Source organism: Aythya fuligula, chromosome 1 (assembly GCF_009819795.1).
Source record: "Aythya fuligula isolate bAytFul2 chromosome 1, bAytFul2.pri, whole genome shotgun sequence".
Taxonomy (NCBI): domain Eukaryota; kingdom Metazoa; phylum Chordata; class Aves; order Anseriformes; family Anatidae; genus Aythya; species Aythya fuligula.
The window spans coordinates 59,152,131-59,179,330 of record NC_045559.1 but is presented as its reverse complement, the minus strand read 5'-3'; the positions used below and the strand labels follow the sequence as shown (position 1 = coordinate 59,179,330).

Below are 27,200 nucleotides of genomic sequence, written 5' to 3'. Positions count from 1 at the left end.
CCCTGGAAGTATTTAGGAAACATATGGAAGTGGCACTAAGGGACATGTTTTAGTGATGGGACTCAGTAGGTCAGGTTGGTAGTTGGACTTGATGATTCTGAAGGTTTTTTCCCAACCTAGATAATTCTATGATTCTGTGATTCTATGATCTTTTCCTTTGGGATTCAAAGAATTGCACCAACTTTTCCTTAATCCAAATTTCCTCACTCAAATAAGAAACAGTGTCACCCTATTCCCTCAAGTTACCATAGTGCCCATGGCCCTGGTACAAAACCGAGCATTTGCTGATGACTCATGATACTGATGTCACTTCACTTTTACTGAACAGCAACAATCCTCCTATCTTTACTTAATATTTTTTGTGGTCTCATCAGAGTTGTTAAGAAGCAGAAATCTTTGCTATCAAGTGGAGGACATTGGCAAAGGCCAAATATGGATGGAAAACAGAGTTTGTTAAAACTGAAAAGACATTCTCAAAGAGATAGGGCAATATATTTAGGTTTTGTGAAGTTACATTTTACTAAATAAGTTTGTATGTTATCAGCTTGGAACAAACAGTCCCAACATAAACAGTTTTCACAATGTTACCCTGAAGCTTTTGTGGCTGCTCTCTGTGGCTATTTTAGACCTTGTAACCAGACACAAAACAACTAAGTTTATGAAAGCAGCAAACACTAAGGCCAACAATGTGCTATGCACAGTATAAACAGGAAGGAATAATTGAAAATTCAAGATTTAGCAAAATTCTGTGGAGAAGACAGACCAATCAACACTCTTGAAACTGAACAGAGATTCCAGTTCTGGCAATTCTAGTTTAATATACAAAAAAAAAAATCTGATTTTTCAGCAGTCGGCACAGCTTATTTCCTGGAAGTTTTATGTTGGACATAGCACATCACTTCTAACAGTGGAGGCTATGGCCTGGAGAAAAAGTTATTTTTTATAGCTCTTTCTCGTACTTATCAAATCCTCTCAATTTAGACTCTGATTTCTTTCAACCATTCACATCCTAATTGAACTCAAGGTCACAAGGTTCACCATTTCCTCTCCCTCTTCACCAAACAACTCAATGTCAGTTACCATGTTCCACGAAGCAAACTGCAAGGGTAATTCTCTCAGATGGCAAAGCTCCATAAAAAGCTATAATTTTTGCTTTGAATGATTGTTTTTTCCCTGAAAATGTTATTTTCTAAAAATGTAGAGCCAAATTAAAATACTAGGTACAAATTCACCCACTGCATGCTTCAGGATGTTGACTACCTCATTCAGAGCAAGGGAGCACAAAGCCACTGCAGAATGCCTTATCTTTCTTTTGCCTCTGATAGCCCATATTGGTCTACAGCTTGTGCATTCTGGAAGCAGATCTATCCCATTAAACCCTTTCTGTTGAAAACAATCACTTTAAAAGCTATACAGTGTAAATGGGAGTAAATGAGTTTAGAATATACATTTTGAGAACTAATATTTTCTAGAAATTCTGGAATAAAAGTTCCTTGATCTCAGTATTATTCAGAGATATCAATCCAAATCTGTTCTGTTACTATTATATATATATATAAAACTACACAATTGCAACTCAACTCAGTAGTAGTTACCTCTCGTAGTTCTTTATGAACTTGGCAATATTCTTTATTTGACTGCTTCTTCTGACAGCTGAGAGATCTTTATCTATGTTGTGGTTAGACATTTGGTTAGATATTATAGTCTAGCAAACTACAGAGGGAACCAAAACAAACTGAGCAAAATAAAGAATCTTTTCTCTTCAATGATAACACCTGACAACTATTTTAAAATTAAAGCACATTACTTGCCAGGAATGTAATGGCATGAATGCATCACAGACTTCACAGATTTTGTAAGATGTTAATTACTGCCATTCCCGAACTTTACATCAGAAATGAGAATAGCTTACACATGTTTTTTTTTTACTGAGAGATGGTTACAGAACTTTGGCATGTGACCATGGAGGAAAGGAAGAGATACCACAAGCCAGACTGAAACCTTCATACACTCCTCTGCAGAAGTTACAGGTGCTGTGTTTGATTTCTCCTGTAAATATCCGGTTCTGGCACAACCTGTTGCTGGCAACTGCTTTCCTCTTTCCAGTCTATATTATCTTTTCTGCAGTGGTGCCAACTGCTGCACAGCTGTCAGACCCTCCTTTCCCTATTTAACAATCCACTGCTTCTGTCTATACAAGCAACAAGTTCTTCCTCTTCCCTCTCACAGTTCCCTGCGAAAATCTAGTTCTGCTTATGAGCAGTCATAAGTTTGTGAATTCCAAAGTGTTGTTACAGAGGAGCTCCCTAGATATCCAGGTCTAGTTACATATAAATAAATCCAACAATTTATCTCTGAATACAAAACCTGCAGACCTTGTAAGCCTATTGCAGATTTTTTAAGAGCTTTTTGTTTTTGTTTTGCACTGGAAACACTTTCAAATTTAAGGAAAGCGTGAAAGCGTTAGAACAGAGAAGAAGCAGGCCAAAATAAAGTCGTGTTTTCACTTTTATTAGAGGTTTTTGAGTGCCCGTGTACGACAGCCAGAGGGTACTTAGGAGCTACCCTTTACTCAGATTGAAAAGATACATATAATGTCAGATAAAAATCTCCTGCTTTTGCTGTAGGGTTTGCTAAAGGATTGGTAGGTGTTATTAACAATTTTTAAGCATTCCATTCAAGGGTCAAGGCTGCTGAGCTACAAACAAGTAGCTTTTTTCCTAGTGCTTGTGTGTAGCAAAACACAAGATTTTGAACTGTAACTAAAATACTTAACCTCTCCCTTGTTCAACTTCCAGACTTTCATCACTGTCATGTTCCGATCTCGGTTGTTCTTCCCTCTTCCAGTAAGTTCTTTATTAAATCAGGGAAGTAAAAGCTGCCATAGCAATTCTGCACAGGATCTAGCTGAACGCTTTGCAAGATACTGAGAAACCAAAATATTTGGGGAGGGGGTGCCCTCTAAGTAGGTCTTCCATGTTCCATATCACTTTACAAGAAATAAGCTCAGAAGTATACATCACAAACTTCACTTTCTTGTTTTATTTATATCTCTTTCAAAATCTGCCTAAATTAAGCTATGGTGCTTTTCCATACCCTTATTTTTAAATAGTTTTCTTGTAAGTGCAACTTACGCAATTTATTTATGTTTCTGTTTATAAACAATGTGAAAAGAGGTGAATAGCACATATACTGAACTTCTGTCTACATTCTTTGACTTATCTAACTACCACAGCCTAAATCTTTCTAGCTAGAGATCACTCTGATGTCTGCTACTTGCCCAAACACTTTGCTTTCTCAAGAATTGGCTGCAAGAGCACAGCAGCTGTGCTTGCAGACTTCTCAAACAATGAAGGGTTTAAGCGCATGAAGTATAACAGGGGAAGGAACAAAGCAAATCAGTATCAGGACCATGCTGTTACAACTACCACTGCAGCGCCTGTCTTAGCTTCACTCAGAGGAAATCAGGACTACTTACAAGCCAGTCCAAAACACTCCCCAGTTCCACTGTTTAAGTGCCAAAATGGATTCAGAAGACAAAATGGTCTGGATCTGACAGATGCAAATACCAGAGAAGTGAAATCCTCAACTAATCTGTCTAGATTTAAAAGGTACTCTTCCATATTCTTTTTATCAATGGTCAAAGTGGGATGCTTATGCAACTAGAGAATGTGTGTGCCCAGCTTCAGCCCCTTGCTTCAGTCCCTTCAATTCCCCACAGATTGTTTTAGCTATACATGTCTTCTCCCAGAAAAAGAATGTCTTCTCATGAAAACTAAACAAAAATTTCATCAACAGGTCAAAAAGTCCACCCACAAGGCAGCAGGAGTTCATTCAAGTAACAAGTACATTTGGGGGATCAAAATGCAGTTACGGACAGTAGGAGAAGCAGAATGGTAAAGAGACAGGACAGCTGGTTTGAAAATCAGTCTCAAATTGGAGATGCCAAGACAACAATGATTCTACTAGGAAACAGTATCTAAAAACCCTAGGTATCTAAGAGTGCTATTTAAGTGACATAACAAAGCCATGAGCTTCTTACATGACACTTTGCATAGAAGAACCTCCCCTTAATTGCACCTCCCCTAATTGACATTACCTGACTTGCCTTAGAAGGTAAAGTGATGAAGGAAACAGTTGTATACAACAAATATAAAAACAATGGAGATTGGACTGCAAATGAAATAGAATAGAAGTGGGGATACAAATACCATTGGTGTAATCTATTTTAGATTTCTTCCATGACTATTTCCTTTATCTTAATATGTTTTCAACTCACGGACATGTATGTTACTATTTGCACACATTAACTTTATTTTTCTAATAATTCTAATATGATATTACACTGACAAGCAAAAAATTATACCAAAGTTTTAAACATCTAAGAAGTAGTCCAATCACTTTGTTAAATCCAGTGCAGTAACATTGAAGACCACAGTTATTTTATATTTTTGTGCTCATGGTGTTTCAATACAATTAGTCCAAAGCACAATAAATCAGAATACAATCCCTGAAATACCACACTGATTTTCTTTAACCCAGTAAATAAAATGACACCCCCATGTTTGTGAGTAACCTGTATCAATTACTCCTTGCAGCTCCTAATCTTCTGAAGAACAGTGTAAAAATACTGCTTGCAAAATAAATAAATAAATAAATAAAGATCATAATTCACAGGTTATGTGCTGATACTTCCTACAATAAATGTATAAAGAAACATCACATGAGCTGTAATAAATGTTTACATAGCAGCAAAGTGCCTTTGCTAGTGATCGTCATACAGCAAACTACCACCTGCTTGAGCCAAAGACGTGTCTTTTTCTTTCAGTCCAAATAATGTCCAGGTACTGCAAAAAGTCATGTGAAAAATTTAAATACTCAACTCTCACTCAAGAGTGAGTTATTTACTACTTACAAAACTATAGTTAGTATAACACGATTTTGCAAAACGTGATATTTTTCCAGTGCTAGCACCTAAATGTTGTTGAGGTAAAAGAAAATGAATCTTATCCTTCTTCTACAAGGAAACAAAATGGAATAGTATGCTATTGATGAAAAAAAAAAATCTTTCTATATGTACAGTGAACGTCAACACATTTCTGCAGTCCGTTTATTTACTGAAGAGGCTGGATACAGAGCCTGAATGGAATATTTTGTTCCAAGGAACAAAACAAAGATACCTGTCATTCTGTCATTGAGGGTTTCTTTCTTTTTTTTTTTTTTTTTAATTTATTTTTCTAAGTCCTTGCTTTAAAGAGACGGGCTTTTTTTTTTTTTTTTTTTTTTTTTTGAAAGTGCTCCAATGTAATCATGAAGTATCAGTAAATTATTAGACTCGAGTTACACATTAAGAATGTGAGCAACATGCTGCTGCCAAAAGGCGTTGGATATAGCACACCTCCACTATCAGCCTTAGAACAGTTTGTGATTACTTTCCTGTCTTTACACACCATCCTAAGTGCCTTTACTATATTTCTGGCGGTTCCTAGCATCTTCAAAGGCTTGGAGAGTACTCGGCTTCTAACTCGCGATGTTTTCAGCACAGGGAATGTCTGCTGAAGGCAGAACTCACAGGAAATTTTCAAGAAGAAACAGATTATGTGCACTTTGTTTTGGGACAGTGACCGTGCGTTCGGATGTTAGTCTGAAACGCAGACACATACGAAACGTCAAAGCAAACAGAAGGAAACTTGACAGGCTAAACCAAAGCGAAAGTGCAGAGCGGTGTGAGTTTGACTTAAAACTATTTCCCCAATGCGTGTGAAGACACAACCCCCAGGAACTTCGCAAGCCGAGGGGTGCTCGAAAGCCCAGGGCGGGCGGGTTTTGTACAGGGGGTCGGGGGAGCCCCCAACCGAGGCCGTTAAAACCCGGCACCCCCTGGCAGCCGAGGGGCCTCGTGGGGCCCCTCGCTCCTCGCCGCCACCGCCGCTGGCCACCGTTGGCCGCCGTTGGTCGCCATTATCCGCCGTTAGCCGCCGTCAGGGCGGAGCTCCCGGCGCCCCCAAGGGCGCTGCCTCAGCGGGGCCGCGCTGAGGAGAAGCGAAAGCGAAGGGAAGGCGGCGGGAAACGGGGCGGGGGATCCCCGGCGCCGCAGGGGAAAGGCGGCAGCGCCGCGCCGCTGCCCGGCGGGGGAAAAACACGCGTGGGGCAGGACGCTGGGAACCGGGCGGAGGTGTGTGAGGGTGCCCCGTGAGCCCTGGGGGTGCCCCCGTGTGTGTGTGCGTGTGTGTGAGGCTCCGGGGTGCTCTCGCCCCGATGCCCCCCCGGGCAGGGCAGCCGCGGGCGATGCTGTGCTTCATGCCCGGCGTGGCTTTCGTCCCCGCTTTGCTCGTCACCTGGTCCTCGGCCGCCTTCATCATCTCCTACGTGATCGCCGTGCTGGAGGGGCACGTCGAGCCCCTCGTCCCCTACATCAGGTGAGGAGGGACGGGGACAGGGGACCAGGAAGGGGCGGTGGGCTGTGGGCGGGTGCCGGGGGGCTCCCTCGGTGTTGGGGAGCAGCCAAGGGAAGGTGGGGAGGGAGAGCCGGGTGCCTCCGTGTGCTGCTGCCCACCAGCCCCCAGCACGCCTCAACACCCCCAGAGAACCCAGGGTCTCAACACATCTGGCACACGGGGCCTGAAGTTCGTGGCTGGAGCCAAGGTATGCTATGGGCGCACGGACATAAGCTGACCGCTCAGTTTTAAGGAGTGTACATGTAGGGTTTTGTTTGCGTAACTCCAGAATTGGGCCAAAGAGCAGCAGATGGTGGTGGGACTTGAAGAGCTCCAACAGGCTTTGTAGGAGACGCGCAGGCATGCATTTTTACAATTTCGGCATAGCAACAATGGGTGTAAAAGGCTACCCAAGAGATGACTGGCATACTTTTTTCTAACATCAGTTTTCCTGATACCGAGTCATACTAGATATTAGGAAAACTTTATTTTCCATGAGTGTGGTCAAACACTGGAGCAGGCTTCCTAGCAAGGTGGTTGATGCCCCAAGCCTGTCAGTGTCCAAGAGGCATTTGGAGAATGCCCTTGGTAATACGCTTTGACTTTTAGTTAGCCCTAAAGTCAGTTGGACTTTATGATCTTTGTAGGATGCTTCCAACAGGACTGCAGTGTTCTGTTCCGTTCTATTTTATTCTATAACTTTAGTCATTTAAGCACAGATTTGAATAAATCATTGTTTATATAGCTTTAGTTAACATTTAAATCTGAATAGTGAAATTGCTAGCATTTAGCTCTTAACAGATCAAAGATGAGACAAAAATCCAAGAATGGTTTCAGATATATAAAGGATCTAAAGAAGCTTTTCAAATACATGTTTCAGATAATTCTAGACCTAATTCCTTGACAGAACCTATGAACATGCATAAACATTTAAGACTGCTAACCTGAATTGTACGTACTGTTAAATTTGTTTGAAAGTTCAGGTCTGTGATCATAAGCAAGTAAGATGGTGCAAATAACATTGCAACCCACAAGATAGTTGAGCTTCATTCAAACTGAGCCAAAGAAAGCTGTACTTCATGCTTATGTCAGCAAAACTTGTTAAGATTATCTGCCCGTATCTGGACTGTGCTCTTAGAAAGCCTTGTTCTTGTATGTGCAAAAATATTCTACTGCCTTAGCAATAGTGGTTACAGTTCTGCTCTTCCATGATTACATACAGTTCTACTGACACAAAAGTGTTTGTAACCAGTGCAATTTATCCCCTGTTATCCAAGAAAAATAAACTGTTTGATGCAACTGTTCACGTTCAGTACATGGTTTGTGCTCTGAAGGACTTTGAGGTTTTGTAGTAAGAATTTTGATAAATGGTGTTTCTTATTGTTGCAGCTTATGCCAACTTGAATAAAACATGAATGAATATGACTTACTTTATGAATTACTGTACTTACAGTCAAGTTTTTGACAGCACACATATGTTACTTGTAAGGGTGACTTGAAAGTTGTAGACCAAACAGAGAAGTCACAGATGTAAAGCTCTGATGAAGGTGTCACCATTGCCACAGTTAAATCAATAAGAAGCTCTGTGCAGGTAATATCTAATTGGAAAAAAAAAAAAAAAAGGATGAAACTGTGTCAGCAATAAAATAACAAACAAAACAAACAACAACAAAAAACAGCATTTGCTAGTAAATTTTTTTTTTTTTTTTTTTTTTTAGAAGAAGAAATCTTGTTTATTTTAAATTCTTTTACTAGTACATTTTTACTAGGGATATACATTGACTTCTGGTGAACAATTATTAATAGTCCTAAAGACATATGATCTAGGCATATGTTCTTCACAGAAGGTGCACTTGTACATAATATGATGATTTCTCTGGTGTACTCAGGCCAATATTCATAGTTTGTATTCTTATGTGGTAGTTTATTGCTTTAGCATAAGAAGATGAATCATGGGATTAAGAATGTGATTTAGTGAAACTTAGAGTGATAAAAAGAAAGAGGAAGAATGTTGCAAGATTTCAGTTGTGCAATGTCTTAAATGAAATGAAATAGAATTTGTGTGGGGAAATTCCTGTTGGACAAAGAAGAACAATATAGACAAATTTTAGTTCAGCATTTGTCTAATTCTTATTCAGATTATTCAAGTGACCTATGTATGCCTTGAGGCAACTTGTTAATTATATTCGTTTACCATGTGACAGTTTTTACAGTGAGAGAAAGACCACATCAACATTTGCCATTGAAACTGTGCTGATATCAGAATATAATCTTCCTACCTTCAGTTTGGTGTTAAATAGTTTATGATGTCTATGCAGAAAATTTGATGATGATGAGTCTTTTGGCCCCAAAATGAGTCTTTTGGCCCCAAATATTTGTTCCCCATCTGCTTTACTTTCTCCTCTTTCAACTCTTCAGAAGACTACTGGACCTAGAAGAATTCTGCCACATGATAGTGACACAAATGATGTAATTTTCATACTGGGTTCCTCATCTTGTCCATGATGTGCTCACCTATGCATCATTGCAGATAAATGAGCATAAGTATTTGTTTCATATCGTAGAATCATAGAATTAAAGAAAGCACGCACTGTTTGCTCATGACAAACTTTTCATCCATCAGAACCCCCAGGTTCTTCCCTGCTGGGCTGCTCTCAGTGAGTTCTTCTCCCAGTCTGTACTCACATCTGGGATTGCCCTGACCCAGGTGCAGCACCTTGCGCTTGGACTTGTTGAACCTCATTAGGTTCACATGGGCCCACTCCTCAAGCTTGTCCAGGTCCCTCTGGATGGCATCCCTTCCTTCCTGAGTATTGACTGCACCACTCAACTTGGTGTCATCTGCAAACTTGCTGAGGGTGCACTTGATCCAACAGTCTATGTCATTGATAAAGATATTAAACAGCACTAGTCCCAAGATGAATGCCTGAGGAACACCACTTGTTACCAGCCTCCACCTAGGCACAGAGCCATTGACCACCGCTCTCTGAGTGCGGCCTTCAAGCCAATTCCTTATCCACTGAATGGTCCACCCTTCAAATCCGTATCTGTCCAATCTGGAGACCAGGATGTCATGTGGGACCATGTCAAAGGCCTTGCAGAAGTCCATGGGTTGGTCTTCCCTTGTCAACTGATGCAGTCACTCCATCGTAGAAGGCCACAAGATTGGTCAGGCACAATTTGCCCTTTGTGAAGCCCTGCTGGCTGTTTCAGATCACCTTCGTGTCTTGCATGTGCCTTAACATTGCTTCCAGGAGGATCCATTCCAAGATCTTCCCAGGCACACATGTAAGGTTCACTGGTCTGTAGTTCACTGGGTCCTCCTTTCTACTCTTTTTAAAAATGGGAGTGATGTTTCCCTTTTTCCAGTCACCAAGGACTTCACCTGACTGCCAGGACTTTTCAAATAAGATGGAGAGAGGTTTGGCAACTCCATCAGCCAGTTGGAGCACTGTCACTCTACCATCCCAGGTCTGCTGTGTCTGGTGTTGTGCAGTTAGTGACCCTGAGCCAAAACAGGATACACAAAGACATCAATCATGCAAGAAAAATAATATTGGAAACATGAAAACAATTTCTGCCTGAACACACTTCTACTGAAAACCAGCAATTTAACAGAACATAAATCTTTTTATGAACACACCAATCCCATTGAAACAGTATATCAAAATGGCTTTCTACCATCCAAGGCTCCTGAAAACTCAGAAAACTATTTCCTGTACTATGAGTTGCCTGCCAGGTTTCAAGCTGAAGGATGGTAGAGTAAATATTTGCACTGTATACAGGGAGATGACACCAGTTTCACCCACGAGCAAGTTCAGGGTAATAGTTCAGTTCAGTTCACTAATAGTTCAGTTCATAGCACTATGTTTTTCTCATACCAGCTTTTTTCTCATACCACTTTTCAAATCAGGATGCTTTCTTATGCTAAACAGTTATCAGGCGTGCTAGTTAAGCAAGAACTACCAAGCTATCCCTAGCAAATAGAATGTAGATTCACTCAAAGAAAAGCTAACACATCCAAAAGCTTGTCTACTTTTTACAGTAATACTAGATATTAAGATATATTAGCTCTACCTAAAGTCTTACATTGTCAAGTCCTGAAGGCGCATGCTGAATATAAATTAAACCAAACCAAACCAAACCAAACCAAAACAAAAAAAACAACAACAACAAAAAACCAACAACAATCTTGTAAACAATAGCTGCAGCCCAATACTGGGGACCAGTAACAGTAGGCAGAGTGTCAGTGGGAACAGAAATAACATCCTTTGGCTGGTGGGTCAGGCCAAGAGGGTTCTGGTAAGCAGGGTTACTTCAGGATGGCAACCTGTCCCTAGTGGGGTTCCCCAGGGCTCCATTTTAGAACCAGTTTTCTTCAATGTTTGCATAAATGCTTTGGATGAAGGACTTGAAGGTTTTCTGAGCAAGTTTGCAGACAATACCAAATTGGATGGAGCTGTTGACTTCGTTGAGGGTGAGGAGGCCTTGCAGAGAGATCTAGACAAATAAGAGAGCTGGGCAATCACCAACAATATGAAGCTTAATAAGAGCAAGTGCTGGATTCTGCACATAGGAAGAAATCCTAGCTATACATACAGGCTGGAGGGGGGGGGGCAAGATGCTGGAGATCTGCCACACAGAAAGGGATCTGAGGGCTTTGGTTGATAGCAAGCCGTACATGAGCCAGCAGGGTGCCATGGTGACCAGGAGCACCAACCATACTGTGGGGTGCATCAAGCACAGCATGGCTAGCTTGTTGAGGGGAGGGACTGTCCCGCTCTGCTCTGCGCTGGTGCAGCCTCACCTCAAGTACTGTGTGCAGTTCTGGGCACCACTGTATAAGAAACATGTAAAACTGTTATTGTCCAAAGGAGGGCAACAAATGTGGTAAAGGGTCTAGAGGGGAAGACATATGAGGAGCAGCTGAAGTCACTTGTATTGTTCAGACTGGAGAAGAGGAGACTAAGGGGAGGCCTCATGGCGGCCTGCAGCTCCCTGACAAGGGGAGCAGAGAGGCAGGCGCTGAGCGCTGCTCTCTGGGGACAGCGACAGGACCTGAGGGAACTGTTTGAAGCTGCAGCAACAGGGGTGCTTCAGGCTGGATATCAGGAAAAGGTTCTTCACCAGAAGGGTGGTCAGGCACTGGGACAGGCTCCCCAGGGCAGTGGTCACGGCACCGAGCCTGCCGGAGTTCAAGAAGTGTTTGGACAATGCTCTCCGACACATGATCTGATTTATTTATTTATTTATTTTAGTTTTTGGGTGGTCCTTTGGGGACCCAGGAGTTGGACTTGATGATCCTTGTGGGTGCCTTCCAACTTGGGATATTCTATATTTCCATGATTCCCTCGGGACCCTGGGATGCATGGCATAAGGCCCCACAGACTTGTAACTGTTCAGTTTCATCAGGTGGTCTCAAACCTGCTCTTCACTTATGGTGGGAGAGACTTTGCTCCCTCAGCCCCTGCACAGAGGTTCAGGGACAGCAGAGACCTGGGAAGACTGAATGTCTGTGAAGACTGTGGCAAAGAACTTGTTGAGTACCTCAGCCTTCTCCATGTCTGTCATTACCAGTTCTCCCTTCTCATTTATCAGAGGGGGCACACACTTCTTGGCCTTTCTTTTCTGGCCAATGTACTTGTAGAATCCCTGTCTGTTATTCTTTGCATCCCTTGCCAAGCTCAGTTCCATCTGTGCCTTGGCTTTCCTGATTGCATCCCTGCATATCTGGATGCCATCCCTGTACTCTTCCCAGGCCACATGTCCCTGCTTCCACTGCCAGCGCATTTCTTTCTTGCATCTCAGTTCGACCATCAGACCCTTGCTCAGCCTTCCTGGTTTTCTGCCCTCCTTGCTCGCTTTCTTACGCAGGGAGATGAAGAGTTCTTGTGTTCTAACAAAAACGTCTTTAAAGAGTTGCCAGTTCTGTCAGCAACTTTGTGCCTAAGGACAGTATTTCAGGGGATCTTGTCTACTAGGTCTTTGAACAGCTGGAAGTTCACTCTTCAGAAGTCCAAGGCCCTGACTTTGCCCTTTGCCTGGCCCATGTTCCTTGAGATCACAAACTGAACCAGAGCATGGCCACTGCAGCCTAAAGACTGCCTCCAGTTTTAATCTCTATAATGAGTTTGTCTGCACTAGGGAGCACCAGGTCCAGTATGCGCCTTTTTTTAATTAAAAAACAGTAATTGCTACATGATACCTTCCTTCCTTCCCTCCTTCCTTCCTTCCTTCCTTCCTTCCTTCCTTCCTTCCTTCCTTCCTTCCTTCCTTCCTTCCTTCCTTCCTTCCTTCCTTCCGTTTCTTCTTTTTTCTCCAAAGCAGTACGCCAGAAGTGAACTAAAAATGTATCTAAGTTTTCCTTTATCCTTAGGGATATTTTTAGTAGAAAATATGGCATTAGAAAGATTGTGTCCTTCAAAATCCTGTACAGTACTTTGTAAATACATCACAGATATGACATAATATTCTTGGTATGAAATTACTTGGAAGTAAATGTCAAAGGTTATTGAGTTTAAAAATCAACAATAGCAAAATTCACCTGTAAAACTTTAGCTTGAGAAAAGCTTTAATTAAAAAAATGACTGGAGTTCAGTGCAATTTCAGGCTATTTGGATTGCTCTTATGATGTGAAGTGTTCCAAGAACTTCAAATGGCTGCTTTCTTTGCATGTGCTGATTCCATTCTCTTCTCACCTAAAGCCCTTCAAAAACTTTGAAGTGATCACAATCCTGTACTTAGCATAGAGTAGTCTCTTGATTTGCAAAAGTCCTTCAAGATTGTCACAAGTAGCCCACTGTTTAAATGAAGCCCTTACTGGTATTTGTGAAAACACTCCAGAAAGATGAGGAAAAGATGTGAAGTTCAAGGTTAAAAAATCAGCTAAATTAAGTGAGGATTAAGACGATTTTCAGAAATGTCAAACAAAAAAAAAAAAAAAAAAAAGAGAGTCACTCTATTGTTTTCATCAGTTCTACAATCAAAGAAAAATGACTAACACTAAGTACAAGCTATAACAAGACTTCAGAAAGCATTACAACAGGAAAATAGATGTCAGTAGGGATTCTTAATGTTTGAGAAGTTGTAAAAACTTGTACAAAAGCCTAGGCATCCCAAGTTTTTGTTGTCTGAGGATTTGGAACCAGTCACATCAAAAGGAAATACAAGATTTCATTTTTTTCATTTTACTTCTGTTTGTCATAGAAAATGATTCTCCTTGCACTCTAAGCTTCCTCCCATTCTTGATAAATCACCTTAGTAACTGATTACACAAATGTTTCTGTGACAGATTAGGGGATTGAGAGAGAACATGAGTTTGTAAAAAAATAATAATAAAAAAATGATATGGTTATAGTTTTCTGGCTTGAAGTTAACAAAATTGTCATAATCTTTAAAAACATTTGTTTATGTAGAGAGAACTTTCTCTTTCGGGTACTAAAGCTCCAGCATTCAGGATGAGTACCTGTCATGTTGACTGCACACTGTCATGTTGACTGCACACAGTGGTATGTTCAGTTTGGCACTAAAATCTAATCCAGCCTCACTGTTGGGATGAAGAGGATTTATCTTCTTGAATCATGTGAAAAATCTCTGGCTAGTACCTACTTGTTTCATCATATAGCTAAGATAAAGTTTCATTCTCAGAGTCTTTGTTCAGTTTCCACTGAACTTTGGCAAGGGCTAAAATCCTTACCTGTTTGCGTTTCTGAGAGTAAAGTTCCTTGGGTGCCTCTGTTTACATGGACAACCATCTTAGTTCTGGTGAGTGTGTTACCCCACAGCCTCTTAGTTCTGGTGAGTAACTAAAAACTCAGCTCACAGCCAAGTTGTATAAGACTTTGAGCTACATGCTTTCCATCGGCTTGACAAACAGCCTGATGTTCTCAGATATTCTCATCTGGCTGTGCTGTAGAAAAGAAAAGGTAACACAAAGAGGTGATGGTATTGCAGCGTTCTTTCCACAGTTCTCTCTCTTGGCATAAAGGGATCCTGCTTGAGGAGACTTGAACTCACATCCTCTCAGGAGTACACCCTTCCTGCTAGGCAAGGACATTCTCTGCTATGGCTGTTTGTGCAGGTGTTTGCAAATAGGTAGGGAAAAAAGAGGGAAAAGGATTCTGTGATGAAGGTATTCCATTTTGTAAATAACATACATCTTTTATATGTGACATTTTTCACCTATATGTATTTATGTAAGCTCCATTTGTCTAGCCCAGTGAACTCCTAATTATCCCCTATGAGGGCAATTTGCTTCAGCGAAAGACGACACCTTGGGCTGAAAGTCCTCTTATGCTGGAAATTAGAAAATTAGAAAATTAAACACTGCCTAGGTATGTTCCCAGGCATTGGAACACAATTGTTCTCCTGGCGTAAAGTCTTTTCAGTGAAATCAGGAAAGTAAGTGTAAATTCTCTAACATTTTAGGATACTGAATGCCATTAGATATATATTTCACAGTGTTAGTTTAGTGGATAAAACAAATGTCATTTCTAAAATACCATTTATATAATCATTTATGTAATTCACAACCACAGTATTGTAATCTATCACATCTTTGCATACTGCATAGAGAAAATGAAGGAATACAATTCAAATACTGTGCTCTAAAATTGTGTTTACTTTCTAAAACAAAGATTCAGTACTACAAATAGAGCTTAAGCACACAGCGGGTGACATTCTAATTTATACATTTAAATGTAACAGCAGTTCACACAAGTTACATTACTCTTGAGGTTTCATGTATATGTCTCATTTATGTTTCACAGATCACAATTAACTTTTAATTTCTTCTTTCCCTTCTTGTTTTAGTGACACTGGAACTAAACCTCCTGAGAGTGGTATCTTTGGTTTTATGATTAATATTTCAGCACTTTTAGGTAGGTATACATTACTTGGCCTAACACAGAAAAGAAATGTAAACTAACAATTATTGTCTTCTGTATTGGAGTCCACACAATGCTCTGCAGAAAAAGTACTCCACACTTAAGTGGTAATACAAGCTAGATGGAATTCATATCCAGAGGACCAGGTGCTTGGGGAAGCATAATCTTAGAGGCTCTTCTGTCTCTCAAGAGCATCTCATCAGTGCAAAGTAGTCAACGTAACTGGAAATAAAAAGAGGAAGAAAGATAGCATAATTAGTGTGCGCCAACTTTATCTTTGATATAGAGAGACATTTGGTTAAATAATGCTGCAGCAAGGTAAAACAGTATTGAAGCAAAACTTGGCTTCCTCTGTGAAGATGCCTACTCCACTAAATTTTTGCTGACCTTGAATGAGAAGGTTTGGGACTTCCTGTTCGCTTCTAGGGGATGGAAGATGAAAAACTGTGTAATGGTATACATGTATATAGAGGCTGTGAAGGCCTTCATGCAATTTAAAATTCCATATTTTTTTCAAAGAATCTATTTAATTCACACTGTGTGGTTGCATTGCATGTAACATCTCAGTACCTGAACAAAGTTACATGATTTATTTTTCCAGCTGTAGATAGAATGAAACCATGTTTTTTGTTATCAGTCTGAATTACAGTATTGTTTTTTTTTTCATGGAATCCAGTTTACTACTTGTTCTATCCCAATGAACTATGATCTTCTAATTCACTAGAGGTTTTTGTCAGGAGTGAGCTGCATATTGGGGTCATGTGGGCTGCAATAAAATCTATGAGTAGTGGTTTGGGGCCTCTGTTATACTAAAGAATAGCCAGAATGCCAAAAGCTTTCTGAATATTTTCTGAATACACAGCTAGTTACATTTTTTTCTGTTTACACACTGCAGAAATATATTAATTCTTCAGGATGTCCATTATTAAAGAGATGTAGTTCTGGTACAAGAGTGTATATCAGAGCAGATTGAATTCTCCCACTTCTGCCTGTAACAGCTGTTCCTGATGTGGAATGCCAGTGCCTGGTATTTAATATGGTATTTAAATTAGTTTTTTCTTGAACTGATTTGCAGCAATGTGGAGTTTAAGATGTGAAGATCCAAAATTAAGGCAGTATTATTTATTGCATGATGCTTATAATTTCATTCTGTATGTAAATGTGTTATAATGCAAGGTATTGAAATGTAAGTGATATGTGAACATTGAAAAAATACTTTTTTTTTTTCAGGTGTAATTACAATGTATATCAGATATTTAATAATAAAGAAGCAAAATGAGTCATCGCACTTCATTAGGTCTTCGTGCAACATGTTCTCATTATGCATTGGATTGATGGGTTGTACTGGAATGGGCATAGTTGCAACTTTCCAGGTATGATTATAAATCTCATATCATAAATAAAACTAAAATTGTTTTATCAGTTAAAAAATCAAATAGATCAGAATGGTTAACGTTATCTCAGTGTGAATACTTGGCAAATGTCTTTCTTAGTTCTTACATTTTCAATAGCTTTAAAATGACAGATTTGATTTATCCCTGTAAATTAGATTGTTAATTAATTTTTATTTTTTTTTTGCTTGTATAGCTATGTCAGTAAGGGATTTTGCTTATTTTGTAACATGTCTGTACTAGAAAACAGCTTAATATCATAAATTCTTCATCTGAGAATCAAATGGTAGCAGGTAGTTTGAGATACTATCTTGAAATCTGCGGAAAGAGATGAATTATTTCTTTTGAAGAATAGCCTACTTCGGGGAACATTTTGGTAAAGACTGTTCTGTCATATAGTGACTTGACAATATACAGAGAAATTGAAAATAAAGATTGTCAGGGCTTCAGCAGTCAATACAATTTTGAAGGTCATTTGCATAGTATTTTCAGAAAAAAACCTCTCTATCTTAGACTGGTATCTTGCTGTTTCTAGTTTTACCTCCAAGCACTGTGTGTGGATAGCAAACTCTACAGGCATTGCATACTATTCTACTTTTAAATATCTGTACTCTTACTGGTTAGATTTATATGTGGCACAAAAGAAGTCAGATGACAATGGACAGTGCTGCTTGACTAAAATACACTCAGTTTCAATTAGTAAAAGACAAATACAGCACACAAAATAATTTGAGAGGGTCAAGAAAGTAGAGATCTCAATGCTAAAGTTTCAAATGAGGTTCACTGAGAGTAATAGCATTACTTATCTAATCTTTATTGTCTCTCATTGCCTGTTTGTAGGTTCCTTCCTCTCTTAATTTCTCCTTCTCTTGCTTTGACCTTACTTTGAGTGTTAGGTATAGTTTGTAGGATAGGTTCAGAACACAGTAAGGATCCTATCTAGGTAAGGATTTCATCTAGCAAATATCTGAGCATGATTAATTGCCCATGAAGATAGAAATGGTGGCTTGCAAGTCTTAGGTCTTCTAACTGTATAGTGAACAGTACACTCAACTCCACTTACCAGCACAAGAACTGAGACATGAATAGGCTGTGAGACTTGCTCAAGGTCAGATGGTTGATTCAGGTCAAGAGATAAAAGAAAAGTTGGAATTTGAAGTTTTCTTTACCATTCAGCCTAGTCTCTCTAGCAGTGCATCATGCAGGAAATTCATATCCCTGTTTACAATTTGGTGGTTTCTTAATGCTTATTTTTCCCCAGCAGGTGAACTAGCTTCATACCTGAGTGTTTTAGTAAAGCTGACTGACTGACTGGGCATCACTTTATTTTCTCTCGCACCTAGCAAAATATCTAGGTTGTTGAAAAGACTCCAGTGTGAAATATTACTGGAAATATTTAAGGTTTGCATTTACTAACACTAATATAACGCTACTTGTGATTAATCTTTTAAGTAACATCATTAATTGTAAGGGAAATTTTTTCAAGCTTTTGCTTCAACGTGTAGTATGATAGGCAGTATGGGGTTTTGGTGGTATTGCTCTCTGAACGCTTTACAAAAATGAGAATATGGGTGGTAGAAAACTCTAGGAGTGGGTTCTTTAAAAGCAAAAGAGTTTCTAAGAAATTAAATAATGATCATGAATGAGGTGTTTGTTCTCTGGTTTCAATAATACAATGCCTGAAATGTAGGAATAAAAGACAGTGGAGGGACAGCTTTGAGAAGATAATTGGATATAGAAGGAAAAGCCCTGTGGGCCTTCATGAATAAGGCAAAGCATAAACCCAGGTCTCAGCAGGTTTGCTTTTGCCAGTTAGACATTACACATGATTAAGGAGATTTCCCCATCTTTGACTAGGAAGCTTTGGAGGCTTACCACACCAGAGGTAGCAAGATTTCCCATGGTTCTGTAGGTGTTACATGTAATTTTTTTTTTTTATTTTGTTTTGTTTTGTTTTGTTTTGGCTTTGGCAGTTTGATAGGAGCAAGAGTGAGAGCTCTCTTAGAAAAATTCTCTATATTGTATACAGGGCTGAATGCAAAAGCCAGCAGCTAAGCTTACTTAATGCTTTCTGTACCAAATGCTGTCAGTTCTGCATAAAAGACAAAAAATGGAACAGAAGAAAAGAAAATGCAAGTGTAGATGAGAGGCCACTGAAATACCTTTGTGAGAAACATGCTTTAAAATCTGTCAGAACTTAATACATCACAGAGAGATAGAGGGGAATAATGAGAAAGAAAAGCATAGGAAAAAATAAAATAGAGCATGTGAATATGATCACCATTAAAAGAAAAAGAAATCAGTGGCTTCCTGACAGAAAAAAAAAAATATTAAAATACATAATGAGAGAATATAGACATGTTTTCATGAATCATTAAAATAGAACTGCAGTAGGTCAGATCATAGCACGTATTTTGCTATGTTCTGGTGACAGAGTAGAGCTTAAAAGCTAATTTATCTGTCTGGTACTGGATTCCAAGGTGCCATAACTTAGAATTCATATTTTTTTGAAACATTTAGAATACAATTTCTTGGGAATCTTAATCTATTCTTTTGCCAGATATTTTAGCTGTGTGTGTTTTAAAGGAGAGAATCTTCCATAGTTAGGGTTTTAAAAAAATATAGGCCACATGTAGTGATACTGGAATTTTAAACACTCTTTCACATGTTGTGGAAGTTAAATAAAAGTGACTGGTGATGTGGGAAAGAGTTGGAGGGCTGAATAATTCAAGTGACTGACAGTGGAAGACCTTCATATCAAGAATTTATTTTAGGTAACACTTTTTTTCCCCCTTAAATATATAACTAATTTTCTGCTGACTCATTTCCTTGAGTCTTGTGGCTGACCAGTGGAGGGTGGGGACAGAGCTACAGTGGTCACACTTTACATCAGCTGCTATGAAAAGTCACCACTAGTTACTTATTGTATGGCCACACAAATGCAGATTCAACTTTCAACACAGAAGGATTAAAATCTTTGGCAGAGCAAAGGGAGAAAGGAAGTATAGGAACCTCTTAAGAAAAACACAAGCCTGGTCCTGCTTGTGAAAACAGTAGTTGATAATGACTGACTGTTGAAGAGCATTAAAATTGATCTGTGCTTTCCTGTGTTTTAGTTTTTACCTGGTGGCTTTGGCCAAGGTTAATTTACCTCTCTGACCTACTCTTTCTCCTTTTTCTTTCATCTTCCCTGTGTAGACTGTTAGAAGGGACAGTTTCCTGCTGCTTCTACATGCTGAGCATCTTCTCAGGGCTCACTGACTCCTACCACTGTACGAATAGTAACAGCTAACCATTGTGTTGAATCTCTTTCCAGGAGCTGTCTGTTCCCAGCGTCCATGACATAGGAGCTTTGGTGGCATTTGGCTCTGGTGTTGTATACATAACACTTCAATCTATAATCTCTTACAAGTCCTGTCCACAATGGAACACTTACTTTGTGTGTCACATAAGGATGGCCATATCTGTAATATCATGCATTGCTTTCATTCCCAGTATCCTTTAGAGTGCATCTCACAGTTTTCCCTTTATGGCTTCTTGATCTTCCTTTTAAGTTAAACCATTGCTAATAAAGGATGAAATGAGGTTTCAGTCTTTGCTTAGGACCCTCTAATATTTCTGCCATTATAATGCACATAGCGTGTCAAAACAGTATTAATAGCATAAAGATGAGCTTCAGAGTCATTCTAAAAAGCTGTAGCTCTTCTTTCAGCAGTATATTTAAATCTGATGCCCTGGTGTTCTTTGTATTATTATATGATAATTCAGAAAGGAAGGAACATCAGAAAGTCAGCCAGACCAACTTCCCAACTTCCTTCATTTTAGGGAGGGTATGGAGAAGGCCTGCAAAAAGGGGGCACCACTTCTGAAGTGAACCTAATTCACAGAAATACAAAATACAGTTGACATATACAAGATTTCCTTTTAAGCCTAAGTAGACACTTTGGATCATGGTTGTTGGTGCTTGGCTTGATTAGATGCCTCCCCTTGATGAACACTCAATGCACTGGCTTTTGCCACATCTTGCTGAAATTAGGGTCATCCCACTGATTTTATTGGACTCCAGGTGATCAGCCAGTGTCAAAAAATGGTTGCAACAGATCATCATATAAGCCATTCAGCTACAGTCTGCTTTTGATTTCAGCAGCTGTGAAGAGGCTTTTAAAGAGGACTGCAGTTCTGAGAGAAAATTATACAAATATATCAAAGGACCTATTGTGGACAAATGGAAACCAACCTCATTCCCCTTCCAACAATGCAGGGCTCTGCTGCCATAGTCCTCGGTCATGAAAGTGATCTGATCTTTGGAATGTCTACCCTTACCCTCTGTACTTGGAAGAGCCCCCAGAAACCTTTATTCAGAAATATGTTTGGATTGCTATCACTTCCCTTTAAGTAATATATTTCATTTACTTGTCTTCTTAATACTTTGATGTGATATTCTGGTTGTTCTGGATCTTTTGTGTTAGAGAAGGGGGAAACTGAGACGTCTTTTAAAAGCAGACATTTTCATTATTACTCATTAAACTTTTGTAGTTTCCTTTACGCTGTTTTTTTTTCACCAGTGATTGTATTTGCTTCAAAAATTTCAATGACAAAAATTGATTGGACTCCAGGTGAAAAGGTAAAATCCCATTAGGTAGCCAATTTACCCGGTATTGTATTGTTTGGGGTATGCTGTTATGCTTATCTAAATTGTATAGCATTACTAACACATCAGAGACTTTAAATAGTACATTATTGAGAACAGAAGGTCACTGATTTGCAGAAAACTAGTTTACAGTTATTTCTTCATTAGAAAACTGTCTGTGGCTTGTTAAATTCATGGATGGGTACATCTTAAGAGAGTTAGACTTTCATTTTAACGAGGCACGTGAAACTTACCAGTAGAACAAAGTGTAAAAAAACAAACTTTCTGGAAATGAGTTGTTCTACTTCCTTTTGTGGTCACAATTCTTGAAGATGAACTTCACGCATGGAACAAAGGTGGAACAATTTAATTCTGAAGTTTCTGAGTTATTTTTGCTACACTGTTTTTCTCAGCTTTTTCCACCGTTCCTTATTAATTAATTTTTACTACTGCAGTAAACACTGGGGGTTTGCGCTAAAGCATACTAAAGGGAGCATCAAATATTTTAATTAATTTCATTCTTCTCAGAATGATGGTTTTTAAAAGGCAAATTTTATTTTGGTACAAACTTTGCCACATGGAGGTTTCCAAAAATCAAGTTAAGTAACACAGAGCATTTAGTCTGCTTGAAGAATTTAATAAAAGCAAACTGGTAAATGAACTTCAACCAGAGTGGTAAGGCACCTGTGAGATAACTCTTCTCTCTCAAGTTAGATGATATTAGTAATATATACCTTGTGATTTTTTTTTTTCCTTGAGACACAAGGATTAAAAATTATTTTTACTGAAAAATTTGTCATATTTGTTGATGGCACATAAAGAAACACTTGTCATTCTGTTTTTGTCATGTTACATAGGTCTTTCTATGACGGTCTACTTAAAAACAAAAGTCTTGTCAGGAACTGTCATATCAGGTGGCCATCCATTTAAAAACATTGTGAGAATTTATTGTAAGGGATGGTATTACTGAACTCAGTGACTCTGAGTAAAAGTTTAAGAATATCGGCACTTTGATATCCTTCACATAAGAACGTAATATTTTTCAGATGAAGATTATATTCAAGTTATGCTTTGATCTAGTGCTAATTGTAGTTTCCTTGTAATGTTTTTCATAGTGGTGCACAAGACATTGCTTCATGGGATGTATACAGACTTGATAAATATATTTACCATTCTGTTAAAACTGAATCTGTATTAACTTTAATACAACATGGTATTGTGATGATGAGTCATAAGTCTCAGTATGTTTGCTGAATTTATAGAAGGAAACTGTTCTCTGTTTACTCATTCCAAAAATAAATTAAAATAAATCCTTATAAAGACTTGACCTAACTACGAGTGATTTTACCTAAGAAATCATATTTAATTTCCCTTTGAAATACAACAGCATAGCATTTTGTGACAATGTTAGTTATTCATTTTGTAAAACAAATGCAATGAATTCTCTCAGGAAAAAACATACTTAATTTTACTGAGTATATGTTGCTTATAAGATTGTTAGTTTTGTTACTGCTTTTATTTTTTCCTTGACGTTCTAGTAATATAGGCTGTATATATTTTAATGTCTTTACATGTTTGAATTTTACTGTTAAATTATTGTGGAATTGGAACTTCTAAACAAGAGACCAGAATCCTATTATATAAGCTTGGCACACGTCTCCCCAAAACATTCATGATCTGAAGCATATGGATTCCTTTCTCAAATCATATGTTGTCTTTTAAGGATCAACTTTTTAAGAGCCTCAGAGCTCTTATGCCTATTTTTGTAGCATTACACAGTTACTTTGTTTAGCTGTTTTGTTTGTTTGTTTGTTTTCCTGAAAATTTATTTTATGTCTCATTCCATCAGGATTATACTTATCATTTCATGAGCGCAATCTGTGAATGGACAGTGGCCTTTGGTTTTATCTTCTTTTTTTTAACGTTCATTAGAGATTTTCAGGTTGGTATCTGCATATTTTAGCAGACTGAAAACTATGAATTCTGTAACAATAAATGCAATATAAAATTATTATTCTTTATCTGAGCTAAAAATGCCAAAGGTATACAAAAAAAAAAAATCAGTCAAAGAACTGACTTCTGTCTACCTAATGAATATTTTTTCCTCTAAGTTTTAAAACGTAAAAATCTGTGTTACAAATCAGTTTAATAGATGTTTGGTCTGGAAAATGACTCAATAAATGAGTATCTTTTATTTATTTAACACCATTTCTCTAGAAAGAGGCCCTTTAAGAATGTTATAATAACAAAATAAATGCTGCAGCTAAAACTACGTTTCTTTCTACCCAAGAGATTTTATATGGTAATGCACTGTATTTCAACTACAGCTGTATCCTTTCTTTCAAAAAATTAACACATTTCGGTATGTGTTCCCTCACAATGTGAAGAATATCAAATTCTTTTTGAAAAGTATTAACATGAAAACCTTCTGGTTTGGGTAGCTGGAACAGTGTTACAAATAGTTTGATTTCTGGTGATGCATCAAATCTGACTTTAAGGAAGAGAAAATGTTAGATTAGTTAAAAAGAAAATACTTCTATACGACTTAAACTTAGTTCCTTAAGCTGTCCCTCTTCACATTTTTGTTTACCTACTACGTTCTAGCTGCAGATTTTCATGTTTTTTGGGGGTCAGTTCAGGGATACAAAATGCTAAAAATATAAATGTGTGAGACTTAACTTTGGCAAAAGAACTTGTAAAAAATAATAATAATAAAAAAAAAACGTTGCTCATAAGTGGCTTATGAGGATTTGAGGACAAAACCTCCTGGGTGTGTTAGGAAGATAAAGGCCTCTATACCCTTCTCAGACTTACGGATATTTGTTTTCTCCAAAACCTTGTTGCATCTTTGGAAGACTCAAGGAGAAGGCTTAAGGTAGCAAAGACTGAGAAATGCTGCTGAGTACCATAACTACAAAGATGAATTAACTCATTTGTAATCAGAGTGGGTATCATACCAATATGTAGGTCTTCCACAAATACCATTGCCTCACACAAGTCGCTGAAAGACAAAAACTATTGATCCAAGAATTTGCATAACTGTAGAACTAATTTGGATCACATATGTGAGCCAACTGGTACTGTGATAAATTGCAGGAAACCATAGCCAGAATTGATGGAGGTTGGGAGAGCCCCTTAAGTCCTCTGTCATAAAACTGAAACTTGACATGAGATCACATAAAACTTTGTAATTAGCATACTTGCTTCTTCTCAGAAGCAAGCACTCATATGCTTGCTCAGCATGGGAGTAGTTAATACACGTATGACCTGTATATAACTTTCATGAGCATATACAGGAATCAGTTTTCAACTCAGGACTTAGAGTTCACATATTTTGGAAGCTGATATCTAACATCTTTGCATGCATTTACTTTTGACTAATAATACTGAGTACACAGACCATGACTGAAGGTGTGACCAATATTAAAATGAAAGGTAGATTTTGCAGGAAAAAATAAAAAATGAATTCAAAATAGTACAGTGAATTACCTTAAAAGCCTATAATTGCCTTCCAAAACTAACACAAATATTCAACTACCCTTCAGACTTGCATGCATCATTGAATTTACTATTTGTCTTTTGATGTATTTATTGCCAGTCCTTCACACTTCGATGACTACATATCTGATGGTATCTGTTTTATCACAAAACTCTTACCTTGGAGATACATATTGGCAGACAATACTATAGTACTTAGAATAACTAAATTAGTTCATAGGTTTGCACACAACTCAAACTGTTCAACATTAAAAGTCAAGCTGTATATAAATACTATGAATGTAATAAATAAGAGAAAACAATAGAACTAAACTAAATAGGAAATGCATACATTTTAATTTACATGATATGAAATAACATGAAATCTTATCTCAGTTTTTCACTATGACAAAGATTTTTTAGATTCTATCATCTTTTTCATTTAATCAGTGCTAACAGAAAACCAAACACCTAATTTTAAAAGAAAAATAATCCTTTCTCATTTTTCAAAGTTTCTCACAGTATGTATTTCACTTAGTTTTTTTTTGTTGTTGTTGTTTTTGTTTCATCTCTTTGTACTCCTTGTATATCTCAGAACTTAATTTATCTTAAGCTGATCTTGTTTTATTTTTGTTCTAGAGAGTTTCATTAAGGATATCAACAGAAATACATGAAGACTCCTGATAGAGAAGAAAATTATATTTTATATTGCAGAATGTTCTAGGTTTCTTTTTACTTATAGAAAATGTTGCAGAGGGACAGAGATTTTAAATTTTATAAAGAAACCACGCCATTAATTCTGCAACACCTGTAACAGCATCTACCAAAATGTTTTAAGTACTAGCAGCAATATTCCTGCTCTTTTTTTTTTTTTTTTTTCAAAATTTTGTAATTTTTATACTGTTTCATATATTAAAAATACTGCAATAGAGGTAATCTATAGCAGCACTTCAAGGTCATTAAAAAATGTGGACCTCCTCAGCTCTTCCCTTTTGGACGTAGCCATATATAGATGTATATATTCATCTGTTATAGTCTGCTAAGTAACATTAGTTTTAAACTTGAGAAAGTATAATCTGCAAACAGTTTGGAATGTCTAAAGCATTAGACAACACTAAAACTGAATTTCGGTTCTTAAGTTGCAAGAACTGTGGAGGAAGATGTGAGCAGAAGCAAGCATCTTTGTTTCAAGACTTGAGATCTGCAGTTAGTGGGTTGGAATACTATGCTACAAGTTTGTGATTGTGGACACTATACAAATACAAATCCTAGAAGATTAAACTACTGCTTGAAAACATGTTTTCAAATCATCACTGCAATATATGTTGTAAAAGTCTACTCCCTTTTTTCCCTTTTATGCATTGCTGACCATGGGAAGCTTAATACTGTTGTGGAATAGAAAGGAAATTCATATTTATGCAGGATCTACTAAAGAGAAGTCTTGCTGCCATCTGGTTAATACAGAGCAGAAGTTTTCAAGTCTGTGTTTTAACCCACAATGATGGAATGAAGAGGTCTCCGAAAAGTCACTGAGAGTGAATGGAAAACAAGAAGAGACACCAGTAGTTTTCAGGTATTCAGTTATACATGTATGAGTATTGTATATAGAAAAAAATAATAAATAATAATAATAATCCTGGACAGCTTCTGTGGTTAAGGTATAACATAGTTCTGTAATGAAACTGTAACTGAGAAGTCGTATATTACAAGTACCTGGAGGCAAAATGGTCTTTTATGGACTGATTCACTACCTCCATTTAATGCATTAATGACTTGCCTATCAATCAAGTTCTGTGAAAATCAAATTTGCCATGGTGTATTACAGTTTATACAGAAACATTCATGATTGTGAGTTGCTAATTTTCCATGAGATAAAATAAATGTTTCTTTTGGAAAGTGTTGTCTTAAGACTAGTCTGCTGTTGCTATTTCCTTTAATGTGTATTTTAAACTGTACTAAATTCAGCTGTTGCACAACTTATAAAGTCCATGTTTTCTTTACGTGTTCTCCAAATAAAAACAGTAAAAATGTTTTCTACTGGCAGATTTGCTTTCTGCATTATTCACATAATCCTGCTGAAATTTATGGTTATAATCATGTTGAAAATAAAATCTATTGTAGACTAGATGTAAGACTTATGTCTTGCTGATTGTGTTCTGCAAGGAACACACATTCCTTACAGAAGTGCTCACAAGAAAATGTATACCAGCCATAAAAACTGAGATTGTGTTATTTTTGAAGACCATGTTAAGAAATACTTTAGTTTGAGAAAGCTAGGAATAAAGAGATGAAGAGCAATACAATACAATACAATAAAAATAAAGTATAAGAAGATTGAAATTGTTATTTCATATTATATCAGTTTTCAGCTCATCAACGT

General features: G+C 37.9%; 1 protein-coding gene across 1 annotated transcript; it reads left to right on the top strand.

The window, feature by feature from the left end:
- The first annotated feature begins 6,258 nt into the window (after positions 1–6,258).
- Positions 6,259–25,640, top strand: DRAM1 (DNA damage regulated autophagy modulator 1). Its single transcript, XM_032198243.1, has 8 exons — positions 6,259–6,419; positions 15,249–15,316; positions 16,553–16,695; positions 19,912–19,965; positions 20,030–20,207; positions 21,279–21,337; positions 23,193–23,285; positions 25,460–25,640. Exons 1-8 carry the CDS (start codon positions 6,259–6,261, stop codon positions 25,502–25,504), a joined length of 801 nt encoding a protein of 266 aa, XP_032054134.1. The 3' UTR covers positions 25,505–25,640.
- The last annotated feature ends 1,560 nt before the right edge of the window (positions 25,641–27,200 follow it).